This window comes from Pygoscelis adeliae, unplaced genomic scaffold, assembly GCF_000699105.1.
Source record: "Pygoscelis adeliae isolate BGI_AS28 unplaced genomic scaffold, ASM69910v1 Scaffold202, whole genome shotgun sequence".
Lineage (NCBI taxonomy): Eukaryota > Metazoa > Chordata > Aves > Sphenisciformes > Spheniscidae > Pygoscelis > Pygoscelis adeliae.
The window spans coordinates 2,931,486-2,956,767 of NW_008824544.1; the positions used below are offsets into that span (position 1 = coordinate 2,931,486).

Here is a 25,282-nt window from a genome sequence, read left to right on the forward strand (position 1 = left end):
TGTTCAGCCTAGAGAAGAGAAGGCTTTGGGGAGACCTTATTGCAGCCTACCAGTACTTAAAGGGGGCTTATAAAAAAGATGGGGACAGACTTTTTGGCAGAGCGTGTTGTGACAGGACAAGGGGGAATGGCTTTAAACTAAAGGGGTGTAGATTTAGACGAGATATAAGGAAGACATTTTTTACGCTGAGGGTGGTGAAAGAGGTGGTGGATGCCCCATCCCTGGAAACATTCAAGGTCAGGTTGTATGGGGCTCTGAGCAACCTGATCAAGTTGAAGATGTCCCTGCCCATGGCAGGGGGGTTGGACTAGATGACCTTTAGAGGTCCCTTCCAACCCAAACTATTCTATGATTCTAAGTATTAGATAAAGGATGCCCAGCCTATCACCTATGAATCAGCTGTGGCACCCTGGAATGATTTATGCTGCCCCGAAACCATTCCTGAAAAAAATGCTACTCTCTTTCCTTAGGATCCTTTTGTCTTCTCTAGTGGCATGACTAAAGTACATCTATATTTAAACCAAAATACAGGAACCGCCATCCCCATCTCACACTGCTGTGATGATATACATATGTATTAGGTTGTGTGACTAAAAATACTCCTGTGATGCAGGGTGTCTGCATATAGGGTGCCACAGCAGCCGCAATCCCACGTACATGGTAATGGGCTGCAATGCCTGACCTTCTGAGCCTCCTGCCCAGGCTACTGACTTAAAGATGCTTCATATTCATAGCCACTGAATAACCGGGCCCCTGCCTGGCTTCATCTGGCGATAAAAATGCCCAGGCCTTTGGTGTAGTGAGTCCTGGTGAGCTAAGAGACAGCATTTGAGAAGGGTGGGGCACACCGGGAGCCTGCTACCACTTCAGAGCCAAGCACAAGTGCTCAGAGGAGGTTTCAATCTCGCTCCAGATCTCCACCCTAACTCCAGGGCGCTGAGGTCCAATTTGTTTCACTTTGTGCTGTTGGAGTGATTTGTCTTTGCATCTTGTTGAAGTTCCTGCTGTGCGCTGCAGAATCATTTAAGACTTGGCTGCTACTTTTATAGAGAATTACCCTTTAAGACCTGAATACGACAAAGCATTTAGAGCAAGGGAGTTTTACTTTGATGGGACTACTCCTATATTTAATGGTAGCCATGGGCTTGACTTGGCTGGATCAGGGGATGGGATGTCATGCTGTAGCCTTTGTGAATGTAAATTCTTACAGAAAACCCTGGGGACTGCATGCCTGACGGTATCATCACAGTACACATACACTAAACCACCAAAATAGTGCTGGTTTCCTTATAAAACAGCAGTGCATTAAACTATGTATTAGTGTTCACAAGCATTATAGTTGATCAAGCTACTTATTTACCTAGATAATGGAAAGTGAGCATGACTATTCTATGATTTTAAGAAGTTGCTTTACCTAGACAATCTACTTAGCGGTCTGAGATCAGCCCTGTTTGGGAGAGACACTGAAGCAAACTTTTACCAGCTTATCTGAGAAAAAGTGGTGATGATGACCCATACCTAACTGTTAATTCATCCTGGTTCAACCGTGGCAAATTCCATGCAGCCAAACTCCTTCTGTCTTGTTCCGATCTATGGAGCCCTTGTCTCACTCCACAAAGTTATTGTGTAGGTTAATGGCAGTTCCTTTCTCTGGCTGCTGTGATTTATTCAGCCTGCACTCATACCCAGCTCCTACAGCGGTGCTGTAGGATACTGATTGTGGGCCAGATGGTGAATGGAATTAGGAACTGATCAAGGTTAAAAGTGACCACTTTTTTTGGCTGGGTTATGCTGAGCTCCGATCCCTTCTCTGGACCAGTTTCCTTCCCGGCCACACAATTATACCAGTGTGACTGAGGAAGGGGCCCAGGGGAGGAAATGAGCAGTGGTGGCAAGATTTGCCAAAAGAAACGTTCACTGAATGACAGCCCAGTGGCATGTCCGGCCAAATCCCGTGGAAATCTCAGTGTCAGGGACAAAATCCTGCTTTCCAGCCCAGTGTGCTCTGATCTGATTTATTCATCTCCCAGTGCTCTTGGCAGCTTTTTGGCACAATGAAGTCCAGTGGTAAGGCATGGAGTAGTGGGTGTTGAAAGGGGAAGAGCTTGGTGCTGGACGGTAGACAACCCAAATTGAGGGCAAGCAGCAGCAAAAAAGGTGCTACTGAGAACATGGTCTCCTGTGTAACAGGGATGGAACAAGACATTTCAGCAAGGGAAGGTCTTAAACTATGGCTACTCTTCAACAGTCACAGGTCTGGGTCTTACGTTTTGATATGGAAGGAAATGGGGTGAGCAATGTCTCTCCATTAGAAGAAACAGCATGGTAAGGAACTTCACTTTATATATGTCTCCCTCCTCCAGTGCTCCACATTTCCTAACACTAAACCAAGACTGAATTACTGCACTATAAAATGAGTTGAACCCACCGTGACCTGAAGACTGGTTCAGTTTACAGCCAAGTCCATAATCCAAAAAGCATGAAGGATCAGCAACAGGAAGAGAAATAAAAGAGCTGAGCAGGAGGAGTCAGCAGGTAGTCCTTAACAGTCAGCTAATCACAGTGAATAATTTATTACAGCAATGCCACTGAGACTCCACTAGCTTTTAAACCTGTATCTCCTGCAAATGTTTTCTGTTCCTCTTGTATCATTTGTAAATTTGAAATCTTTTATCCCTGTCTGCAATGCAAAGATGTTTGCAGAGGTCTTAGGAAATGATGCTGTTCCAAGAAGAGCCCAATTAGCCACGAGTCTGCTGTTCCAAGAAGAGCCCAATTAGCCACGAGTCCAACACATTGTCTCTGACCCCACTTGATTCTGGATGCTCTAGAGAAAGGCCAGCCCTTTCTGAATACACCCTGTGGCTCAGTGGCACGCCAGTGAGAGGAGCGTTACACATGCTCCATACCTCTGACAACAGAAACCAACTTGCTGCCAAATCAAACACCCTCCTTGAACATGAGGGTATACAACCCCTCCCAAAATCCTGTTCAAAAACAACCAATTCAATGTTGTAACTGTGGATGGAGGGGTCACCCATACACACCTTTAGTCCTATCGTAAACCCTTCTAAGCTCTTGACCTCTATTGTATCATGCAGCAAGGAGTTATGCAAGTGAATTGGACTCCCTTTAACTGATCTGAATTTCGTGTTTCTTTTCCCTTTTTGACTGTCCTGATGTTCTGTGATCAGTCAGGATAGAGACCAATTTGTCAGCTTCCTCCTCCCCGTTCCTCCTCAATCCCTACTTTATGTTTTCTTAAGTTACTGGTCTGTCATTCCTTCACCACAGGAAACACAAGTTTAACCGCTCCATCAATGCAATTACTGACTTGACAATGCTTCATTATGCCCTAAAGCAGAGAGGATCTCTATTTGTTCTGCAGTAAAGCAGCTCTTAATTAGGCTATTGCTCCTCCTGTGTAAATATCTCATTTTGCCTCTGGAATTGGGAAAGTTCACTCTTATCTCTTACTGTTTGGAAAAGGCCAAGTGACATCACACAGCAATCTTTCACTTTCTGGACACAATTAATGAGCTGATTACTTTGCTCATGCTTTCAACAAGCAGGTGATTTCTCTCTGATCAGACACTTAAAGCTACTGATTTTACTTGTGCTTTGTATTGCTTGATAGGATGGATCCAACTCAGCTCTTGTTTTTGCATGTTTAAATGGGAAGTCAATCCGTTACCACTACTTTGGATTCACAACAATACTACAAATTAAATTCTTCTGTAATGAGGATCCATAGAGCATTGTGGAGACCTTATGGCAAGGGACAGAGTATTTTCATAGCACGCTTCATTTAATCTCAGAGAAAGGATAATGCTGGGAAGAAATGGCAGAAACTGATGTTTGGCTGTCACAGGGAAAATCTTTGTCAAGTTACATTCACAGCTGAATTTTGGGATGCCTGACATTTGATCTTATTTTCAAAAGTCTTTATTCCCCTTGGGTTCTCTTCAGTCAACCAGAGAATGTGAACAGTAATAATGTTTATGAGTCTGAGAAAAAAGGCTCACCTTAAGTTTCGTTGCCATTAGCCTTCTGTGGAAGAAAAGGGGATAACACTATATAGTGGTATTTCTTGCAAAGGAACCAAACACTACCAGACTCTCCTTTAAGGTCATTTTATTTTTGGTGATAAGTTACACAATTTCTCTGTTTATTGGCCATATGGAAGTCCTTTGGCTGACTTTGTTAATCAGTCACTCTTCAGCTTGGCATTAATTGTTTACTAACTGTTAAGCTGTGTGCACTGAAAGATGCCTTTGGGCTCTTAAATCAGTGGGAATATCTCACTAGAACAACAGAGACATGCCTAGTGCTACTACAGCTGCTTGAGCATGCCGGTCTCACAGCTCCAGGCTATGCTGCTTCTACTTCATGTACAGGTCTCTTGGGATGGAGTAGAGTTACATCCCTACCTGGTGGTTAAAATGAACAAACACCACTCACAGACAATATAGTCACACAGGGGGGCTGCAGTGCCTTGCTCTTTCTTTCCAATTGCTCTGCAATGCAAGCAAAAAAACCCCTAATGACCCTTCTCTGAAAACAATGGCTTTGGTCACTACAGCCTCAGTGGCTTGTGGGAGAGTGGTGCTGGCACATCCTATCTGAAGACCTGGCTCCAAAGAATTTGCTTTGGTTTATCATGAATATTGGACATTGCTGACCCAAGGTGGGTAGAGCCCAGCAGGACAGTGACTCCTTTTTGATGTGCTTTTTCAAGGCACACTGAGCCTTGAAGGGCCTTTTCTCTTCACAGGGAAGAGTTTGTAGAAGCTAAGTCTTAACTAACATAGAGGAAGATGAATTCTGCCCATCCTGGATGCTGCGTGCTGCTGCTACAAAAATGATACTGGTTCTGCAAGACACTACTAAACTTCCAGAATGCCTCAGCATATGGTTAGCAGGACAGCAGCCATCTTTCCACACTTGATACTCCCTTCTTCTTGTTCAGCTGCAGTGATGGATTTTGTGAAGTATGCAGAAAATTTTGCATTTATTTAATACCTAAGAATGAATGGCTATCAGATCATAACTGATACAGACCAAAGCTGGGTTTGAACGGGCAACATTCAAGAGGAAGCCTTTGGCAAGGCTTGCTGAGTCTGTGAGCCAGCCGCTGAACGTACAGGAGAAAAACAGAAGGGAGAACGATAAGCCTCAAAGTGGTGGCTTTGGGTAGCTTCAGAGCTTCCACAGAATTCAAGCATAAGCAGGAGGGAACGTAAAAATAGAAGCACAGAGTCACATTAGGCTCTGCAGCCCAGCGCAAGCTGCATTCCAGTTTAATAGCCTTGCATTCCTGTCTGAACCACCTCGGACTAGGTGCCAGATACCCATCTCAGCTGCATCTCCAGTAATGCTGGAAGACTTATGCCTGAATGAGAATAGTGCAAGCAAGATCAAGTTCCGGCCCTGCGTTAGCCTCAATTCTCCTCTCTGGACTCATCCAACTTGCTGACAAACCTAGTTAGTTTTCTAGAGACACATGGCTGATTTACTCCAGCAATTTAATAAAAACATGGTTTTGACTGACTGCTAATGGGATCATCTGAGATAGGCTCAGCTGCTTAGTGTGGGTTACGGTTTCACTTGCAAACACAATAAGCATGGAAATCTATCTAGGATGACATAATAGGAAAACATTACAATCTCCCTTATAAGACAAGCAAGGTTTTTATATGCATTTAATATAAATGTCTTGGTTTCAGCTGGTTTCTTGCTACAATTTTCTGCTTGTGTTTCTTCCAGGGACATTTATTTTTCCGTTGTAATTTTTCAATTTGTTTCTGGCATTGGCAATGTGCAGGAACAAAATAATAAAGATCAGAAAAGACATAATCTCTTTCCCCCTCCCCCCAGTTTTATCTTGCAGAAAGTTCGGTCAGGTTTACCCCTCCCCTTTGCACAGCAAAGACTTGAACCAGCCCATGCTGGTATAGTGAAATGAATCAGATACTATGGTAAGTTCCCAGATACCAGGGTTATCAAATGCAATTTTACAATCTAATTAGCAGAGTATTAAACATTGCACCTTGCTGAGGGAGTTGGGCTGCTCTCACCAGAGGGGTTTTACCACCTGTGTAGGGTAAGAAGTCTTTTTACTTGCTCTACAGAGGGTAAAAGCACACGATGGCAAAATAATGAAGCCTCAGCCACTCTGTCCAAGTGCATTTTGGAATAGCCCTGCCAACAGATGGGGTTTGCAAGCATCATGTAACAGAGAAATGCTCATCTAGGTCTGTCTTTTCACTGCTGTGGTCTCTGGATTATGGCAATGGACAAATTCTAGCCCGGAAATTTCCGCTCTCCTTTCCCACCCAACCTTCCCTCCCAGATTTATGACCACTTCTGCTAAGCCACATAAATCCTCAGTGCTTTATTCATATGGCGGCACCATTGTTTTGGGTCTCCTGAATTTTGTATATAATTTGCTGAGAGAAAAAAAATAGTAATTCCCAATAAAGAGAAAACTGGCACCCTATTCTCTAGGGTTACACTTGCAGAAAAAGGGTAGGATATGTGTACAGCCCCTGATTCTAGGGGCAATGTGGGAGATAGAGGTAGGTTAGTGGGGACGCAGAGAGGCTGGCCAAGACGTTATCAAGCTCTAAAATGAATGCTACACACCAGATCACCCTGAGCGGCTGAGAAGAAGAGAAAGTAGAGAAGCTAAGAAAGGAGGCTTGACTCTTCAAGTGGAAACGGCTGTCTCCTCTCACGCAGTCAGAATACCTGACCTCTTTTTTTCTTTCTTCTGATGCTCTCCACCAGCACTCTCATCCCATCAGGGTTGATAAAAATTGCTATAGCTTGTGGATGGCTGAGTCCTTGTCATGGCAGGGCACTGTTTTCCTCCGAAGAAATGTTTCTATCACTAAGACTGACTTCTGAAGGCATGTTTTAAGGACATGTCTTCCCTGGGGGGTTGGCACTAATGGAGGTATGTGGGTGCAAACATCTAGCCTAGGCATGTTTTAAACTATCATGTGTGAGTATGGCTTTCTCTGCAGGTAATGATTGATCCAAAATAGATATGTCTTTTAGAGCACAGATGCTCTGTGAAGACCCCCTTACTCCCCTCATCCTTTTCTTCAGTGAATAAAAAGGCCCTTTAATAGCCTTCAGTGAATAAAAGGCTAATCAATGCACCTATTATCTCCTGCTGCCTCCTTAGCAGTTCTGTTTTCTACCAAAACCTTGATTCTAGTTTATTTTAATAGAAGATGCTATCTGTGAGCACCAGACAGTGTCCAACTTGAATGTGATCAGAGGAGGTGAAAGAAAGGGAGGGGGGACCTTGGCACAGAGACAAAATGAGAAGGAGAAAATGCAAAGAGAAATGCAGTACGTTAATTCAGCATGGAAGCATTTGCATCCATAGAAGAGCTGCCTAGTTGCTCCAAATCATCCAGTTCTGCAGCCTGCAAGCAAGCCTGAAACCTTGCCTCCTGATGTCTCCACGGGTTTGCAGTACAACAAATACTGTTGCTAACACACTGTGCAGGGTATGTGCTCAGAGATGAGCTTTTTTGTATTAGATGGCATTCTAGGTAGGAAAATCAGAACACATGGGTCTGCCTAGTTGGATGAGCTCAGGAGATGACAACCTTCCTCCTCCCAAATGAACAGGACATTCCTTAGCTGGATTTCTCAAAGGCAATTTGGAAGGACTGAGACAAATCCTGATTTTCAGATGCACTGAAAGCCTCACTAAAAATAGTGATAAAGAGACCAGAATGGCTAATCATCACTGACTAAGCTCTAGTTTTGTGATCAGATCTATGCATGCCATGCCTTGATTTGTGAACTGTTTCAAAGTAAAGTGCCTAAACAAATCAGATACTGGGCACAAACTTTTTAATGCCTTTTTTTTTAGGCATGTGATGAAAGTCTTCTTTTCTTGTTAGCTTGACATTAACTCTTCAGTTAGTAAAATTGTTGCTTATCAAATGTAATGCTGCTCCTGGGAAAACCATGCAATTTTTTCTTTTTGTAATAAATGGAAGAAGCTTTCCTGTCCCTTCTTCCCTCTCTCTCTCGGATCATTTATGGCTTGACAATACACTATCAAGGGTTGGCTAGGCATGCTCAATCCCACCATAGCCAGTGGGGATGGAAGGTCTCCAGCACTGGAGAGGATCAGTCCTTCAGTTCCCATTTATGTCTTATGAACCACGCAAAAAAGAAGCGTAAGTTGCAAGATTAAGTGATGCTTATTTCCCACCCATACTACAACATTTAATAATTTAAGAGCTACTTTTGTCCATTAATTCCTTGCAGACATTCAGACAAGTTTGGGAGAACCAACATCCTTCAAAATCACATGAATCAATGCCAGCATTTGGCATACATCACACCCTCAAATCAAGATACAACATGTGTGGCAAGCCCAGACCTTGATAGAAAAGTAAACACTTACCTTTCTTGGTTTCACTTTGTCATGGTAGTCATATTGAAAAATCCCCTTGTAGCTAAGTCCTAACCACCAAGGAATTCCCTGCTTGTCCTGGAAGAAAAAAGAGAGGGAGTTACATTGAATGGGATGGGGAAATGCTGGAGATTTCCTAGGTTGTTATTCAAGGTGAAGATTTTTTTTTAAGCAATATCTTCGAATGTCATGGGTGCTGTTAAATTTACCCCTGCTGAATTTTCTCAAGTCACAAAGCCACATGCTTTTAGAGGGATCTGTTTCACTTTTAGCTATGACATATAAAACCATTTAAAATGCATCACCTGTGATCAAGTTACTCAAAATGCTGCCAGGGGAGGTGGGGAGCTTTGACATGGGTCCCTTGTGCAGTGGTGCATCCTCTTTCTCTTCCCTGAAAATTATTCAGTCTGAACACTCAGAGATTGGAGAGGAAGGAAAGCGAATCACCCAGCTGACTTGAATTATGTGGAGGGATTTTAGCATTAATCTTGAAAATGCAGCAGTAATGGGATCGGAGAGCTACCAAGTGATAAGGTCTGACAGGCTCGGACCCAACTGCTTTATGTCTGAATGTGCAATAAAATGGCCTTATGGAGTAATGGCTGATATCTGATACCAGCCTCTTTGCAATTTACTGAACTGGAGTCCTCAATGAAATTACATCTGTTCTGTTAATGTGATAGAGAATGGCAGGGTAAAACGCAGCAAAACCAAAGCCCCGACATCAGGCAGAAGCAAAACCTATTATGTGCAATATTTGCTGCCTCATTGCTGCTCACTGGTACTTATTGATCATGGGGAGTTCACTGGAATAACTCTCAAGTGTTTGCAGGCTTGAACACCCAGCCCAATCCACCAGATCGTTTTTGGTCTAGAGTAGTCCAAGAGATTGGGATGCAAAGGGTGCTGGAGGGATCCTGCCCTCTGGCAAAAGATGAGGCTAATGCTTTTCACAAAATGCCATGCACATTAGCAGGAATAGACTAGAAACGCATCTCCCTGAAACAGGTACTGTCAGATTTTTGTGTTTTTATGGTACCCCACGTGTGCAAGACATTACAGATGTATGAAAAAACATATGATCTGTGCAGAGAGATAATGATGAAACACATCAAAACTTCAGGGGTGATAAATGAGGAAATATGCTCTGGGGAGTGTGGATCTAGCTTTCTTTATATGTTTATTGATTTCTCTACTTAAAAAAACATAACAACCCTACACAGCTGGTCAGGCAGGGAAGTAATAATAATAATAATAATAATAATAATAGACTGGAAGATCTGGTGATAAATCATTAGACAAAAGAAATGAGGTATTTCATGAATACCTGAATGAAATCCACATAGTTAGAAGCGGAGAGCTGTTTGGGGAAGGGGATGTGTTATCTCTAGAGTATGGGACAATGGTTTGGCATTAAAAAGATGTACTATATCTGTATCCATCTACCTATATCTCAAGCGAAGGGAGCTGCAGTCTGCAGATCATGGCTGGCCCTAGTTAGTTGCTCATGGATCTGCCCGCTGGGAAAAGTCTGACCTCCTGGAACTACAAAAAGGAGTGAAGCATTGAGTCTGCCAGCGAAGTGGCTGGCTTGTCCCTTTGGTGCTGGTTCACTGGCATCATCAGAGCTTGCTGCTGCTTGTGGGCTGAACATCTCCAGCACAATAGGACTCCAAGAGTTTTATCTCCAAGAACAGGATTTTCCTCTTTGGAGCTATATTTACCAAGCATTCACTACACAGTTGAAATACGTTTATCCTACCACAGGAAGTGAAACGAGACTTTAGTAGCAGAGTATTGTATTCTGAAAGCAGGATGGTTATTTATACCTCTCTCCCTCCCTCTCCAACAACAGTTTAATCAATAAATGACCCTTTTTTGTAGCACGTACCTTTACTGCGTAATAATGCACTCCATATGTTGGGAGGGATTCTACAATGCTCATGTAACTGCAAAACAACACATAAGAGAATAACATATCTGAGAAGCCGAGAGGATGATCTGGGGAAAAATGCTTAAATAAATAAATAAGTAAGTACAGAAATACTTAAAAATAAAGCAGTAGATGAGATGGGAGACATAGTTACATATTGTATTTACAGTCCAGTATAAATATTTCCTGATAAAACAAAGGTCACAAGAAGTCACTTACTTCACAATTGCTTGACCTCTTGTCTGACCATTTAGTTTCTTGTAATGTTCAATGACTCGATCCTCACTGGAAAGGAAGAAATGAGATGTTTTATATAATGGCAGTATCACGACTAGGAAACTTGCCAAAAGGTGAAGAGATACTTCTGTTAACACAGCTACCGACTGAGGGAATCAAAAGATGCCAAGCAAAAGTGTTAGATGAGGGGATTTGATGCAGCCCAGGGTAAAAAAGGGGGATTCACAGACTGAGAATAAAAATGGTTTTCTAGGAGCTGGCTTTCTGGAAGAACCTTTTTTTACTCACAAACACGGTATCTACATGTACAGACTCTTCCCTCTCTGCATTACTTTCCTTATCTGCAAATGATGCCCATGATATTACATTGTGTGGCAAACAGATGTGTGTTGGAGTTGCTGAAGCTCTGCTTTGCCCTAGCTGGTGCAACTTCTTTCCAAGCCCACCAAGTTCTCTGAAAGCTAGCAAAGCTTTCTGAAATTGGTGGCCAGTAATAGCCCTAAGCCTCACAGATTACTCCTCACTGCAACTGCACTAAACCACGTACAGGAGCACTAGTGGAAGTACTCTGGAGAAATCTCTCTCAGCAAGGAGTTAAATTCCTAGTGTAGACAGAGGCAATGTCTATAACAGCAGGCTAAACAGTGGCAGGGAAAGTTTCTGAGGCATTCAAACTTGGGTCCCTTTACTGTTAAAGTACTGATGTGCCTTTGCATACTTTTGGGTTATACTAACTTGCATTCCCCCAGGCAACTCCTGGCTATGCACTGGGAGTTAGCATGGGCCAGGGCCCATTCCCAACACTGCTTTGGAGACTAAGACAGTTTCATGGTATAGTTGGATGCTGTTGCACACCAGTGGGCACCACTGCGTCAGAGAACAGTTCTAGGCATGTTTGATAAATGCATGTTGAGACATTTACCTATACACGGTAGAGATGTAGCATCCAAAAGCAGATCAGCATGACCCAAATGACAGACTGAGAGACATCTGTAAGTTTACTTTTAAAGAATCTCATTCCTTCTTCTCCAGTGAATGGGTAGCAGGAGAGCACAGAACCAGAGCTATTTGATGCATACAATCAGCTATGCTAGCAAGGTTGCAGCATGGCAAAGTATAAGTCAATGATCTCCTTTCGAAGGTTCACAGCACTCTCCTTTGATTTCAATAGCATTTGTCTCAATCTATGGCCATGCAAGTCATCACAGCCTCTGAGCCTGGTACTTTCAGACTGGTCTGACTTTGGTTCTTCTCTGGCTTCCAGCAATGTAATGCCCACAAGACCATCTGTTACATTGACATAACAGAATACTTAAGTCCTCAGGTTTAAACCCAATCTCTTGCTCTTTATTGTGCAACACCAAGGATAAAGAATCTGTTGAGTCCCCTCGAGATACTGTACAGACCTTGCCAGTCCAAGAGGAAGGAAACCTAAACTACCTTTATGCCACCTTTGTGCCCTCCCCACCTAGCACTGAATAAGCTTCCAGTAGTACCAAGTGTCTATCTAATGCCATCATGCTGCATGCAGTTTAGGCCAACGTGGACTAGCATTCCTCCCTCCCTGCATTTCCTAGGTCCAGCTGGGGCCCCTAGTGGGGCCTTTAAAGGCAGTCATACGGTTGTCCACCATGCGGTAATCCTTCCCCAGGCGGAACTGAAGCTATTTTTATTGCCAGACAGTGTGAAGGAGCACAGCAGTATACGATGGTCTGGTAGATGACCTCACCGCAACTGCTCAGAGATGCCCACAGGGACTTTTGTGCAAAACTGTGAAGTGTTTCGCTAGCCCTGCTAACACGACTGCGTCTTCTCATTGCTGCCTTCCCCATACATGTCCTTGTGCCAGAGAGATCTGCGTGGAGCCAGAATCTCTTTTAGAAAGAAGTTTCCCTGCCCCTGCTGGGCACAGGCTTCATAATGCCCTCAGTGATGTCACATGTAGAGGCCACACAGAGCCTGCTGTGACACCACACACAGGATGTTCTGTTCTGTGACATCACAAAGAGGACAAACTGCACTGTGACATGACAAACAAGACGTGCTGTGCACAGATGGGGCGTGGGGCCTGGCACAGGGGAGCTGAGGACTGTGCATACATCCCTGGTAATGCAGGGAGGAAGGGAGAGGACCAGAAACACCAGTGTAGACAGCACAGAGCAATTCAAAGTAGATGGTCTGTCGGATTGTCAGCAGGGCCAGCTGTTCCCCCACAAGCCTGTAATTTGTCTGAGAGTAACTGCTTTCCTTACTCACTCACCAAGTGACTTCTCCTGAAAGTCACTTGCGAAAATAGAAGGGCTCTTACTAGGGCAAGGTGAAGTGATGTCCCACCAGCACGCCACAGTGGGTACAGGGTGCTGACTGAGTCAGTGACAAATTACATGGGTAAAGGAATGGTCCAGCTCTCCCATCAAATCCCTCAGAATAATTTTAATGCTTAGAAAATGATCTGTAAGCTATAAATTCAACAGCTATGAAACCATATTCATCCCACTGATCCAAGTAAGTACCACAGATGTTATGGGCGTGCACATGAAGGCAGAGCCCGGGTCTCCTGCCATGATTATCATAAACAGGATTACTTTTGGAGCAATAACTGAATTACATGAGTGTTCAGTACTGGAAGATCTCCAAAAAACATCTTTCTTAATAAAAAAGATAGGCAGAGAGGCTTACAGCCCTTTGAAATTACCTCTTAAAACCACGATTACATGTGGATGCAATTCCTCTGTCTCAGACAGGAACAAACCAGGAGTGACTTCTCAGAAAACAATGGAGTTTTTCCAGTGGAAAACACTCTTAGCTTTGGTTTCCACTCTGTGCAGTTTATTGTACAGATCAAGCCCTCATATTGATGAATTCAAGGAAAGGATAGATGTACCTACAGGATGATTACCTAATGTGATTCCGGATGTGCTGTACTTTCTTACAAATGATTATTATAAAATAATGGATATGTTCCCAGACCATACCCCTTGGGTAGGGAAGCCAATTGATGGCCCATTTCCATCAAAAGGACAGATTAGATGTCAGGGAGCCTTCCTGAACAGGGGGGATGAATAAAGTTATGTTCTCAACCCATACTAAAAGATGTGGGATAGTCCAGGCTCTACCCAGTTCTCCTAAACAAATGCAGGCACCACCCTCTATACCTCCATTGCCCTGTTAGGATACTGATGATCTTCCTTTCCATTGTATAATGTTTTGAGGTCTACAGATGATAAGTGCCAGATAAGTATCATGCTTGTTTCTACTTTCTTTTGAACAAAAAAATAAAGCCTGAATTACCAATCAAGCCATGAATATTTAAGAGTGGGATTTGCTGCCTTTCACCTTTCTGCAACACTGGGCTAGTCACACTTTTGGGAAAGAAACAGGTACTCCAAAGCACAATTCATCCAATCTATTTCCGATGGCTTCCTTGGGAAGAGGTTACTGTCGCTTCTCTCCATTGACAGCAAAGGGAGCTGAGGGCACCTAGCTCAGATGGAGAGGTCTACACTGAATAAATGTTCATGGTCAGATGAATCCCACCCCAGCTGTGTCACAGTCACCTCCTCTAACAGTTCTTTGAACTTCCTTTTCATTCCCGCTGCCCTCTGCAAGGAAGATCATCCAGCACAGAGGTCACTTTCTGCCTCCAGCTCTGAGACAGAGGGGTAAGCCCAGCATGTGCTAGGGAAAACAAGCAAAATCATTCACGGGTCAGAAGGAGCATTAGCAGAGCTTATAAACATTCTCCTTTATCATTTCAGCTGTTCATCTCCGAGCGGCTGCCATGCTGCTATGGACAGCTGGGAGAGTGCTGGGACACTGCCTGGACCACCAGCTGACGTCTCCTCTCCCCCTGCTCTGGCTTGTTGCGGTGTCAGTGACACAGAAACTCATTCATAATGCAGGGCTGGCAGAGGATGCTTAACTAATGTGGAGTCACGGAGGCTGCCGAAGTACTACTGTCTGTTTGCCAGCTCATAAAACATTCCCCCCAAAGCTGCAAAAATTAATACATGGATGATATCCTGCAGCAGACAACTCTGATAAAGATCTTTAGAACTACCAAGAAATTCCTCCTGTCCCAGCAGCTTACAGAACTGGACGGCAGACAACTCGCAAGCAAATGCAGGGCCAGATTTTCTCATCATCAGATCCAGATTTTCAAAGGTAATTGTTTTCCCCCTCTCTTCCCAGCACACTGAGCTGTTTTAAATAGCTGTCCACTCATTGCTGTTCCTTACCCTTGTTCTGTTTCTAACCTGATTTGTCCATTTTGATTATATTCTCGAACTTACTAACATCTTTATTTGCAGTCATACACTGTTCCACTGAAGGCAGCAGCTTGCTGGGGAGGATCTGAATTGAGATAAAATGCAATGACAGTGGCTGGAAAGGAGCACTGTGAATTAGCACATTTTCTAAAGTCTTTGTGATTAGTTTTGCGTCTAAAATAATAAATACTGTCAGTTTTTTCCATGCATGGGCAAGAGAAATCAAAACTCAGGGCCCCAGCCCCTGGACTGTGTGGGAGGACCAGAAGCTCAGCTTTCATTTAAAAGAAAAAAAAACGAACCAAAAACAAAACACCAAAAAGCCCCTTCTTGCTTCACCAGTAATCAGTGATGCTAAGAGATGCTTGAGAACAAGATGTGCAACTGATTCTTCTTAATCTGTAGACAGCTGGAAACAGCAACTTGATGATATAAAAATTACAACCTTCAACTTTTTTGTGATGTCTACAAACCTCCAAGAAGAGGTTACAGTGAAGGGAAAGGCCTGCAGCAAGGGTATGCAACCAAAAGACTCCATGAAGGTGGAGCCGGAGGTACCAAACTGTGCTGATTCAGCCCTTGCTGCATCTAAGAATCTAGGACTCATCCCACTGGTCTTACTACATTTGATAGGAGCAACAGGTGATGCTTTTCATGGTGCATGATGGAAATGTTCCATTATTTCATGCAGACCTATCATAGTATCTTGCTGAAGGTATCGTAGTATTTACTTGATTATCCATTTTATCACCTCTTAGTCCATCTCAGCTGATACAAATATAGCACAGGGTTCTTTTGTTTGTTTATTTTAAATTAACTAGAGCAATTACCCGTCCCACCCCTAATGTTTTAAATGTTTATTTCCGGAGTTGGAAATTCACTTGTAACTGCTTTGTGCTAATGCTGAAGAACTGCAGCATAAAACTATTGTAAACAGAAAAAAACAGGATGGAATTTGTATCCAGTATGCAATCTGCATGAGATGCAGAAGTGTCAGAAAACACAGTTTTAAAAATCTGCCCTCTTAGATCACTGAAGCTTGATCTGTAGTTCAGAGGCTTTTCGCCCGATTCACCAGCAGCCTCTTCTTGAGAGCATTCAGCATTTCAGAGGGTGTTTATGAAAAAGCCACCATTAAAAAATAATGAACTACTGATGTATAAGAGGTCTCTGAGACCTGGTTACTGAAGTGAAATCACAAGGGAGTCACAGGACTGTAGCCACTGGTTTTATTACCCCATTGGAAACAACCAGCTTCCCAACCTGCGACCTGTTCTCAGCCATGTGAGAACTCCCACAAAATTAAGTACAGCTGCAAGAAATGCTGTACCTTGTGTATAACTGTAAATACCCGCATTCTGAGCATGAGGTTTGTATATGGCTCTTCTTGTTCAGGTGACTCAACATAGCCCAAACCCAAGGAGAGTGTCTTATGGACAGAGACAGTCCCAGACCTCATTGAGATTTCCCAATAGAAGTCCTTAACATAGGTATGTTGACTAACACTTGCCGACAGTGGGGGCAGACAGATCCTGATGGGCAAACAGGCCCTGACAGTCAACTGGGGTTGTCACTTTCCTGTGTACGGATACCATCACAGGCAACTGAAGCAAAGGCTATGTGGGCACTTTAATAAGACCTCAGTCCATATTGCTGCTGAAGGGTCAGATTTGCCTTCCCTGTCCATGGCTACTTATTCCCACCACTCCTCTCGTGGTGGCTTTTAGCTTGAGCTACCAGTCTGTCAGCCAGACCAGGCCACTGACCTGGCTGGAAATGCACTGCTTTCTAGTGTGTGGATTAGTTTGTGGAAGAAGGAAAGAGATGCTCCAAAGAGGGAGACCATGCTGCTTCCAGTGAAATGGCAGCCTACGTTTATCAATTTTTCATAAAGATTTGGTTTGGTTCCTAGACAGAAACGCCAGGAGACTGTGATGATCCATAGCTTTTGTGTCAGTATTCCTAACCTCAGCCGGGGACTCCGAGTCTCTCCTGATGTGCTCAGAAAGTGATTAGGAGACCTCACAGACTAGCTTGCCTACGGCTTGACACTAGGTACAGCTAATTCTGGTATTGTAGCCATGCTAGAAAAAGTGGATGGCCTTCCTGGCAAAGGGAAGAACTGAGATCATAAACTACAAAATGATTTGTTTCCTCCTGCCATCCTCAGATTACCAAGATGCCAAAATTAAAAGAGTAGCAGATAAAGAAGTTCACTCCCAGCCCCAGGCTTATAGCTTAATGCTTTAAAGACAAACATGAAAGAGGAACAAGCATAAAATCAAGTGAAAGCATCTCCCCATCAATGAACAGTCTTTCCCCAAATTCTTTCCTATTTGCACAGATAAAAGGGATAGGCAGGGTGGCACAAAGAATCTATGTGTGGGGCATACAAAATTTAATTGTGACCCTGCTCCTACCCTGGATTTAATTTGCAGTGCAATAAAGACAGAGCTCACGAGCCTCCACCTCCTAACATCACCTATTTCGTATAAAAGGAGAAATACACCCCTTTTAGTTCAGCTATGCTATACAGAGAGGACTTGCAAGATTAAGTTAAATCACTCAAAAATAACACAGAGCAGTGCAAAACATTGACATTTCAAACCGAGAAAACTTTGCACAGATGCAAAGTGCTGAGAAAGGACATGGCACATTAGGCCTCTTGATTTCATCAGGACACTTACACATTTACAGTGAATTTTCTGGCCAGATATTACCACAGCCATTTGGCAGACAGGGAAACTGAGGCCCAGGGTGGTAGCTCTACTTGTGTTGAATCATGCAGTGAGTCAGTGGTAGACCCAGAGCTGGAAAGCAGGAATCCCTGCATCCCCGTTCCACTCTCAGATCATATTGCCAGAGCCAGGTCCTCCATAAGACACTGCAAAGCTGCTCAGCAGAATGATACATTACCAGTAAGCGAGGGAAGGATGCTCCTTCAGTGCTGGTGTTGGGAGGGCTGGCAGCTTCTTTAATTCATTCCTTACAACTTCATTGCTGAAAGAGAGTTCAAAAGGAGGATCAGGCTACGAGAAAACAACCACAATATTTGATATGACCTGACCTAGCTGGCAGGCTGCTACAGCTCTACATCTGTTCCTCCTTAACAAAAGGCACTGGGGTTTCCTTTTTCTTCTCTCTTTATTTGTTTTATAGCAGCCCAGTTAACTTTTCCCTCTATTATCAAAATTGAAGAGAAGCTCTCCCAGATGGTTATGTTGAAGCACTTCCTACTGGTGACTGGACACAAAAGCCACCATGTCACATTTCATTGAGCAGGGTCCCACGGACATGTTCATACAGAGAAAAAAACAAGGGGAAGAAAAGTGATGCTTTCAGCTGCAATAAAGAACCTTTATTTAATGCCTTACAACCTCCTGCAAAAAGTAATGATTTGCTTTCTTAGCATCACAGATTATTCTTAGCCTCTTGCCCCAGTGACCTGGCCTTTGCACAACATCTTCACTGATGAGACTCCAGCTTGAATTTGTGTCCTGCTTCACAAAACCCTCCGTGGGACAGGCCCAACTACTTGGCTAACATTCTCCTCCCTGCAACCTCTAGTGGCCACGCTGGCCAGCTGGAGCAGCATCACTGCACACCAGCGAGCAGTGAGAGCTTATGAAATGGGAGGCAGATTCTTGCAGATGAAATGAAACCATGGGATTTTCTCCTACAAACCCAAAATGCCTCCCTTCCTGCTTTTAAACACACAAGGAATTGTGTGCATATGAAAAAAAATCCTGCAAAGGCTTGTGAAGGAGGACAGTGTGGCTGTTACTTTTAAAATCACAGAAATACACAGCCAAGAGGGCCAGACAGGACACTGAGGAGTGCCAAAGAATTAATGTTTATTGGCTTACTTCTTAATGGCAGTTTTTTTCTGCCTTCTTGTACCCTGCCCTTTATCCTGCCAAACAGTGTGGCTGTCCTGGAGCTGTGGAGAGAGATACCTCTTCCAGAGCTCCAGATTTCCCAGCCCACTGGCTTTTCCTGTAGGGCAGCAGGGCCATTAACAGATAGTCTTGGCATCCCCAGCTGTAGACCAGCCTTCCTAACACCTGCTAAAGGCCCAAGGAGCCCTTGGACGTGCCAGGTCACCCTGAGTTTTGCTCTTGTCTCTGGGACAGACTGTATGGTGGCTTGTAGAGACATGATACTTGCTTCAGTTGTTGTAAAAATCTTCCCACAGCATTTCTCCATTTGTACATCCCAGCAGCAGGCTCTGCCTGAGACCTAGGTGGGTTTGTCTTAATTGGAGTTTGCAGGATAATTGCTAGGTTGGGCCATAGGGTAAACCACTAGCATAAATCCTGGAGCAGGCATTTTGGGTATGTCTACAGGCGTTTATTGGTAGTTCCCTGACAATCAATTAAGTAGTTTTAAAACAGGACCACAACTTCTAGTCAAGACAAATCTATGACAGGGATGTCCAAGTCTCAATTAGGTTCAAATTTTGCAGAGTGAAGATGTGTAGAACAGCACTTTTAGAAGAAATGACTAAGGCAACCGCTTCCATGCTAAGCACATAGAAAACCACTCAGTAGCACCTCATATGCCAAGTCAAATGACTCTTGACAGTGTTTGAACACCCACTCCTGCCTAAATCTCATGGTCATTTGACCATCAGATAGATCCTCCTTTGTGAGTGCAAATGCTCAAAAACTATTCAGATTTTTTCTTCCATGGCAGGTAAATATCTGCACAAGTCTGAACAAGAAGCTGCTCTGTTCCGTGTTATCTGCTGATCTGGCCACTCTGCTCTGTGACTGACAGGCTAGAAAACAAGCTGTTGCTGTTTATGGAGTTTACTGGGTCTGCCCAGAGATGTCTCCTCCACAGCATGTGCATACTCAGCTCTTACTGAGTTTTTTGACATTTTGAAAGAAACCGCGAAAAAAAAATAGAACCCAGCACAATCAGAGCACAAGCAGCAGAGGCTGTCTGCTCATAGAAGGAAGTTGAGAAATTTCCAAAGTTCTTCTGGGAAGACAGAGAGTAATTTCCAAACAGGGACTTTCTGAGCCCAGAAAACTGTCAAATAGGGCAAGATTAGTGGTGACTAACTATCTTTGAGAGTCTGGGAAAAAGCCTGAACCAGTAATGGCTCCCATAAAAGAAAGGGCTAACACCAGTCTGCTCCATCTTTTCTGTCAGTAAGGAGCAAAGCTTGCTTGCACTGTGATAAAAAGTCTTTTAACAATCAGAGAAAAAATACATTCTTAGTGATGTTGTTGGATGGGATTAGCATTTCTGCTCAGTACCTAAAAAATACCATAAAGGCAGTGCCTCACAACTTCAAAGCGCCAAATGTATTTCAGGTAACCACTTCCAGGAACAAAAAGGTATTTCATTCCGTGGCCCATATATTCACTAAGTCTTTTGGCAAGGCTTGTCTCAAGACAAATGAATTTAGACTCCCAAAAGGATGTCAAATCAATGAAAAGGAAAAAAATAATGACTCAGGTTGCATTTGAACTAGTGGCCATGAGGTCACTTTCCTCTTGGCTCCTTTTAAAACACCAAACCCCTTAATTTTTAAAATGTTTCCAGCAGGATCACAAGTGGTTTTGTACTTACTGCCTTTCCCAGTCTTTCTAGTGAAATATCTCGGTGTGTTTATTTTATTACTGTGTATAGAAAGTGTTTGTTTAATCAGGTCACTTGTGCTGCATTTATTTTATATTCGAAAGTGTCCAACCTCCAGGGTTGTTATATATGGAAGGGTGCATTTGATATAGATTTATTAATATACAGGGGAAAGGCTCCACACTTTCTCTGTGTCCTCCAGACCACTTTGTTCCTGCACTATGGTGGAAATTAAAGTATTTAAAAGACTGAATAACAATATGAAAACTGAACTGGAAAAGCCATCTGCATGGCATCCTGATAGCTGGTTAGATATCCAGAAGTAAAGTTGACTGACTGGAGAATGGACCTAGAAAACAGAACTCCTGAGTTCCGGTCTTAGTTCTGGTACTGCCTGTTTAATGAGTCTTGGCCAAATAAATTAGTCACCACATCTCAGTATTTCTGTCTACAAATGGGGGTAAGAGGCCTACCTAGCCACTTCATAAGCATTTTGTGAAAAACAAGTTTTTGCAAACTGGCTGCAATAATTTTGAGCAAGATTACATATGCAGTTGTCTCAGGAAATCCATACATTTTCCAGCATGTGTAATAACAATCATCAGTAACAAAAATAAACTGCAGGTTAAAGTTGTCAACTCTTCTCAGCATGATAGTTCATTCTGTTGAATGCAAGAGGAAATGCAGAGCCTGAGATTCTCGGATTAAACGGTACCATTTGAAATACAGCGTTTAGGATCTTCTCCATAAGGTTGCAAGAATGCAGCCTGGTTTTTGTAACCCCTTAATAAATTCTAATGAGTTAAATGTCACTTGGTTACACAGAAAGAAAAGTAAGCCTAAAACTATGTTAGATTACCATCTGCCCAAACGTTGAAATTATTGTGAAATTCTGCTTAACAGGAAACTGGCCGTTTGCTTTCCTCCCTTGTTATTCTTTCATATATTGCTGGGAGATACTTGGAGTTCACTCGAAATGTCTCATATTGCTTAACTGGAAGAAATCTAGCAATGAGAGCCTGTCTGAGGAACTAGCTGCAACAATTCAGGATTTTTTCTTTCCCCTCCCCAAACTGAGGGACAAATGATCAGTATATGTTATTTCCAGCTGCTTTGACATAGATGCTGTTTAAGGTTGAAGAGCTCGATTCTGAACATTTAAAACTGAAGTCAGTGCGAGTTTCCCCAAGATTTTGGTCAACGTCAGACTGGACTCTAAATCCAGTAGGATTAATTTAGAGGGATAATCTCAACTATTTTAACAATATGTGATGCTCCCCCCAAATTAGCCAGGGCACCCTGGTTCCTTCCTCTATGTAGGCCTAAAGAGGCCTACTTGTAGGATTTGTGTTCATCTAAGGAATTGAAATTTGTCCTGCCCACGCTCTGCCAACCAAGTGCGACTCAGCTCCCTGCTAGTAACAAGATTAGCTTGAGTCAATAACCTTTACATCTGTCTGCAGGATACTAGTTTAGGAGCTTTATACACATGATTCTGTGCCTTTGAAGTCAAAACTTTTGTAACTAATACGAAAAGCACAGATCAAATCTTAAGTGTCCTATTCAACCTGAGAATCAGCTGAACAGGGATAGTCAATTGTCCTAAATTCAGTGGTATGTCCCAGCCTAAATGTAAACTTTTTTCAGTCTTGTCAGCTGAAGCATTTGGGGATTCTTTTAAATAATGTGAAAACCATTCTCCTTTAATGCAGAGGACTAGGAACTTCTTAAGGAGAATAACTTTATTTTAAACCTTGCTCTGCCTAAATCTGTATCAACTGAGAGTTGTACCTTTTGTACAACTCTGCTTGCAAAACACTGAGTTGGACCAGGCCACTTACAGCAAACACTGAGAAATACTTTTCTTAGTTGATCTAAATGGGTTCAGGAGCTCAGGGTTTCTGATGGGCTTGTTTTTGAAAGGAAACACACATTAGAAATGGAAAAGGCTTTAGTCAAATTGTTCTCTATGGATGCCAAACTGATCCGTCAGGGCTATTGTCGCCTCTTAGTTGAAGACAGATAAGGGCGACTCAGACTATGTGCTCTCCAGGCTTACCAAACACTGGGCAGTCATTGCGATGCCTGCCCAAAAAGCAGACTTGCAACTGCATTCAGGGGTCCTGAACAAGCCCCTTGTGATCCACCACCTGGGTGCAGCGGGGTTTGGAGGTAATCATGCTCTGGCCACCATGGGCAGGTGCCAACTCACAGCTGAAATTGAGACAACTTGGCACTGGCTATCCCAGCACCTGAGGTAATCAGCAGCAACTCATAGGAAGGCTCCCAGGGGTAACAGCAATTCTCTCATTGCTAGAAATGAGCCAGTGCTTATGCACTTTTCTGGATCAGGGCCAAAGAGAAACTTGTAGTCTCACAGGCTATAAATCTGATGGTGGCAGTAGACAGGACAGGTGTGGGAAATCTGCAGTCTGCGTTCCAAGCATGCAACCTTAGAATTAACTTATTTCTTCAAAAACAAAGCAGGAGTTCAGGAGTTCAGCCTTCACGCAATGCATGCTGCCATGCACAACATATTATCTTTAAACCTCAGCAGCAAGACATTCACAACTGCAGAGCTTCTCTGTTTAAAAGAGTAGCCACTTCTATCTTAAACAGCATTTCAACATCAACTAACTTCAAACACTGAAGCTAACTTCAGCCCTAAGAGAAGTCAGAACATTTGTCTCCATTTGCAGTTCCTCTGGCTGGCCCCAGGCTTGATTTGCCTCCCAGATTTTACACTGCTGATACAAATAACCACAAATCTCAGCAGGCAAAATTTTGACCACAATGACCTCATGTTGACTTCAGTAGCACCTGGATCTCACCCAGCACATAAACCCATGTCAGTGCACATTAGAGGGGACCCGCTGGACAGACGTCCCTGGAGATGCTAAGTCTTCTCCTAGACAATAGAGGGTCAGGGTAGGATTCTTCTACCTTCCTCCAAGAATAGGCTTTCAACTCCACTAATATGACAGATTGCTTTGCCACAAAAGCCCATTTATAAATTCAGATCCCTGGCAGTGTCAGCAAGTTGTTAGTACAACACCACTTCTCTGCCTGACTCAGATGTTAAGGATTCCCCCTTCCACTTCAAATCATTGTGATCCACAGGTGGAAAGGACTAAGAGCTAGCTGTTTTAATGGGGATGGTGATGACTGCCACACCGATGTGGAGGAAGCAGTTAACACCATGTGTTGAGGTATCTTCTGTGCTCTCAGAGAAGATTCATCATATCTCTGTGACCTAGAGAAATGCACTGTGATAAACTCAACCGTTCCTTTTACAAGGGACATCAAACAGCTTTTAGCAGATGGATGCTTTCCACTGGCTGTTTCCACTTCTGGTCTGGAAACAGATACTTGAAGATAAAACGCTTTCAGTCCTCTTATCCCGAGCCATCTGATTCCTTTCTATTCTGTGTTTCATAGTCTGAATGTATGCTTTCTGGGTGTGTTTTCGTCATGTCCAAGATATTCTGAGAAACATTAAATATTGTTCTTCATAGCAAAACCAATGGCAGATGTGGTTTATCACAGGTTTGAATGGCAAAACTCTGCTTGGTCCAGCTCTCCTGGGCTAAGCACTTGGCAGTGCATTGAAAACCAGGCTGAAAAGTGAAAGAGCCACATGCACTCCAGTACCCCCTAAATAAACATTGCCGATAGCTGAGTTATTCCAAATTGGGTGGAACTGAAAAATGAAGCAAGACTGGGCTTGTGTTTCTGTGGTCAGATGCATGTCAGGATTTTGCAAGTTGATTAAGGTTTTGAGAAATGATAAGGCAGAACTTCCTTTTAGCAAGGGTTACCTTATGTCACCTCAGATTCCTTGATAGGCAGGCAAAGCATTGTTCCTTTTCACTGATTTGCCTCAGTTTTAGCTGGCTAGAAGTCCTAGTCCACCAGAAGGCGGAACCTGCCTGTTATTCACAGCCTTCTATGGGTGCACAGAGTATCATTACAGTCTTCTCTCAGTGTACCTCAATGCTGACAAAATTAAGACATGTCTTTAGGCTTATCCGGCAATTCAACCTCACTGCCCATTCACACCTTGTTTTCTTCTCTGAAACTAACTTCAATGGATAATGTGGTCCTCCAGCTGAACTCACATTCAGGTCAGCAAAAGTAATATATGGCGTATGTAAAGTTTTTAGCACAGACAGTTCTCCTGAGCATCAGATGAAGAACTTTCATGTTTCTCACATGAGGCATCAAATAGCCATCTGACCTTTGGTTGCTACTAATGTATAGCTGACAGATACAGTCAAATTAAATGAAAATTCTTGGGCATTTCATTAACAGTCTTCTGTTTTGCCTTGGTCTTCACCAGGAAGTGCTCGAGCCTCACCGCCCAAGCCGCAGAAGGCAAAGGCAGGGACTGGGACAATGAAGAGCCGCCCAGTGTGGGAGAACATCAGGTTTGAGACCATCTAAGGCACCTGAAGATGCACAAGTCCATGGGACCCGATGAGATCCATCTGCGGGTCCTGAAGGAGCTGGCAGATGAAGTTGCTAAGGTGCTATCCATCGTATTTGAGAAGTCGTGGCAGTCCGGTGAAGTTCCCACTGATTGGACAAAGGGGAAACATAACCCCCATTTTTAAAAAGGGAAAAAAGGAAGACCCGGGGAACTACAGGCCGGTCAGTCTCACCTCTGTGCCTGGGAAGATCATGGAGCAGATCCTTCTGGAAGCTATGCTAAGGTACATGGAGGACAGGGAGGTCAATTGAGACAGCCAGCATGGGTTTACCAAGGGCAAGTCCTGCCTGACTAACCTAGTGGCCTTCTATGAT

At 43.4% G+C, this 25,282-nt stretch overlaps 1 protein-coding gene across 1 annotated transcript in view; it reads right to left on the reverse strand.

The window, feature by feature from the left end:
* Positions 1-25,282, reverse strand: part of FRMD4A (FERM domain containing 4A) — a 196,193-nt gene that overhangs the window by 52,377 nt on the left and 118,534 nt on the right. The window contains exons 8-11 of the mRNA XM_009321777.1: positions 17,804-17,887; positions 10,602-10,667; positions 10,341-10,398; positions 8,438-8,524 (exon numbers count right to left, since the gene is read on the reverse strand). Of these exons, the coding sequence (XP_009320052.1) occupies positions 8,438-8,524; positions 10,341-10,398; positions 10,602-10,667; positions 17,804-17,887 (295 nt within the window). The remainder of the gene's footprint in view (positions 1-8,437; positions 8,525-10,340; positions 10,399-10,601; positions 10,668-17,803; positions 17,888-25,282) is intronic.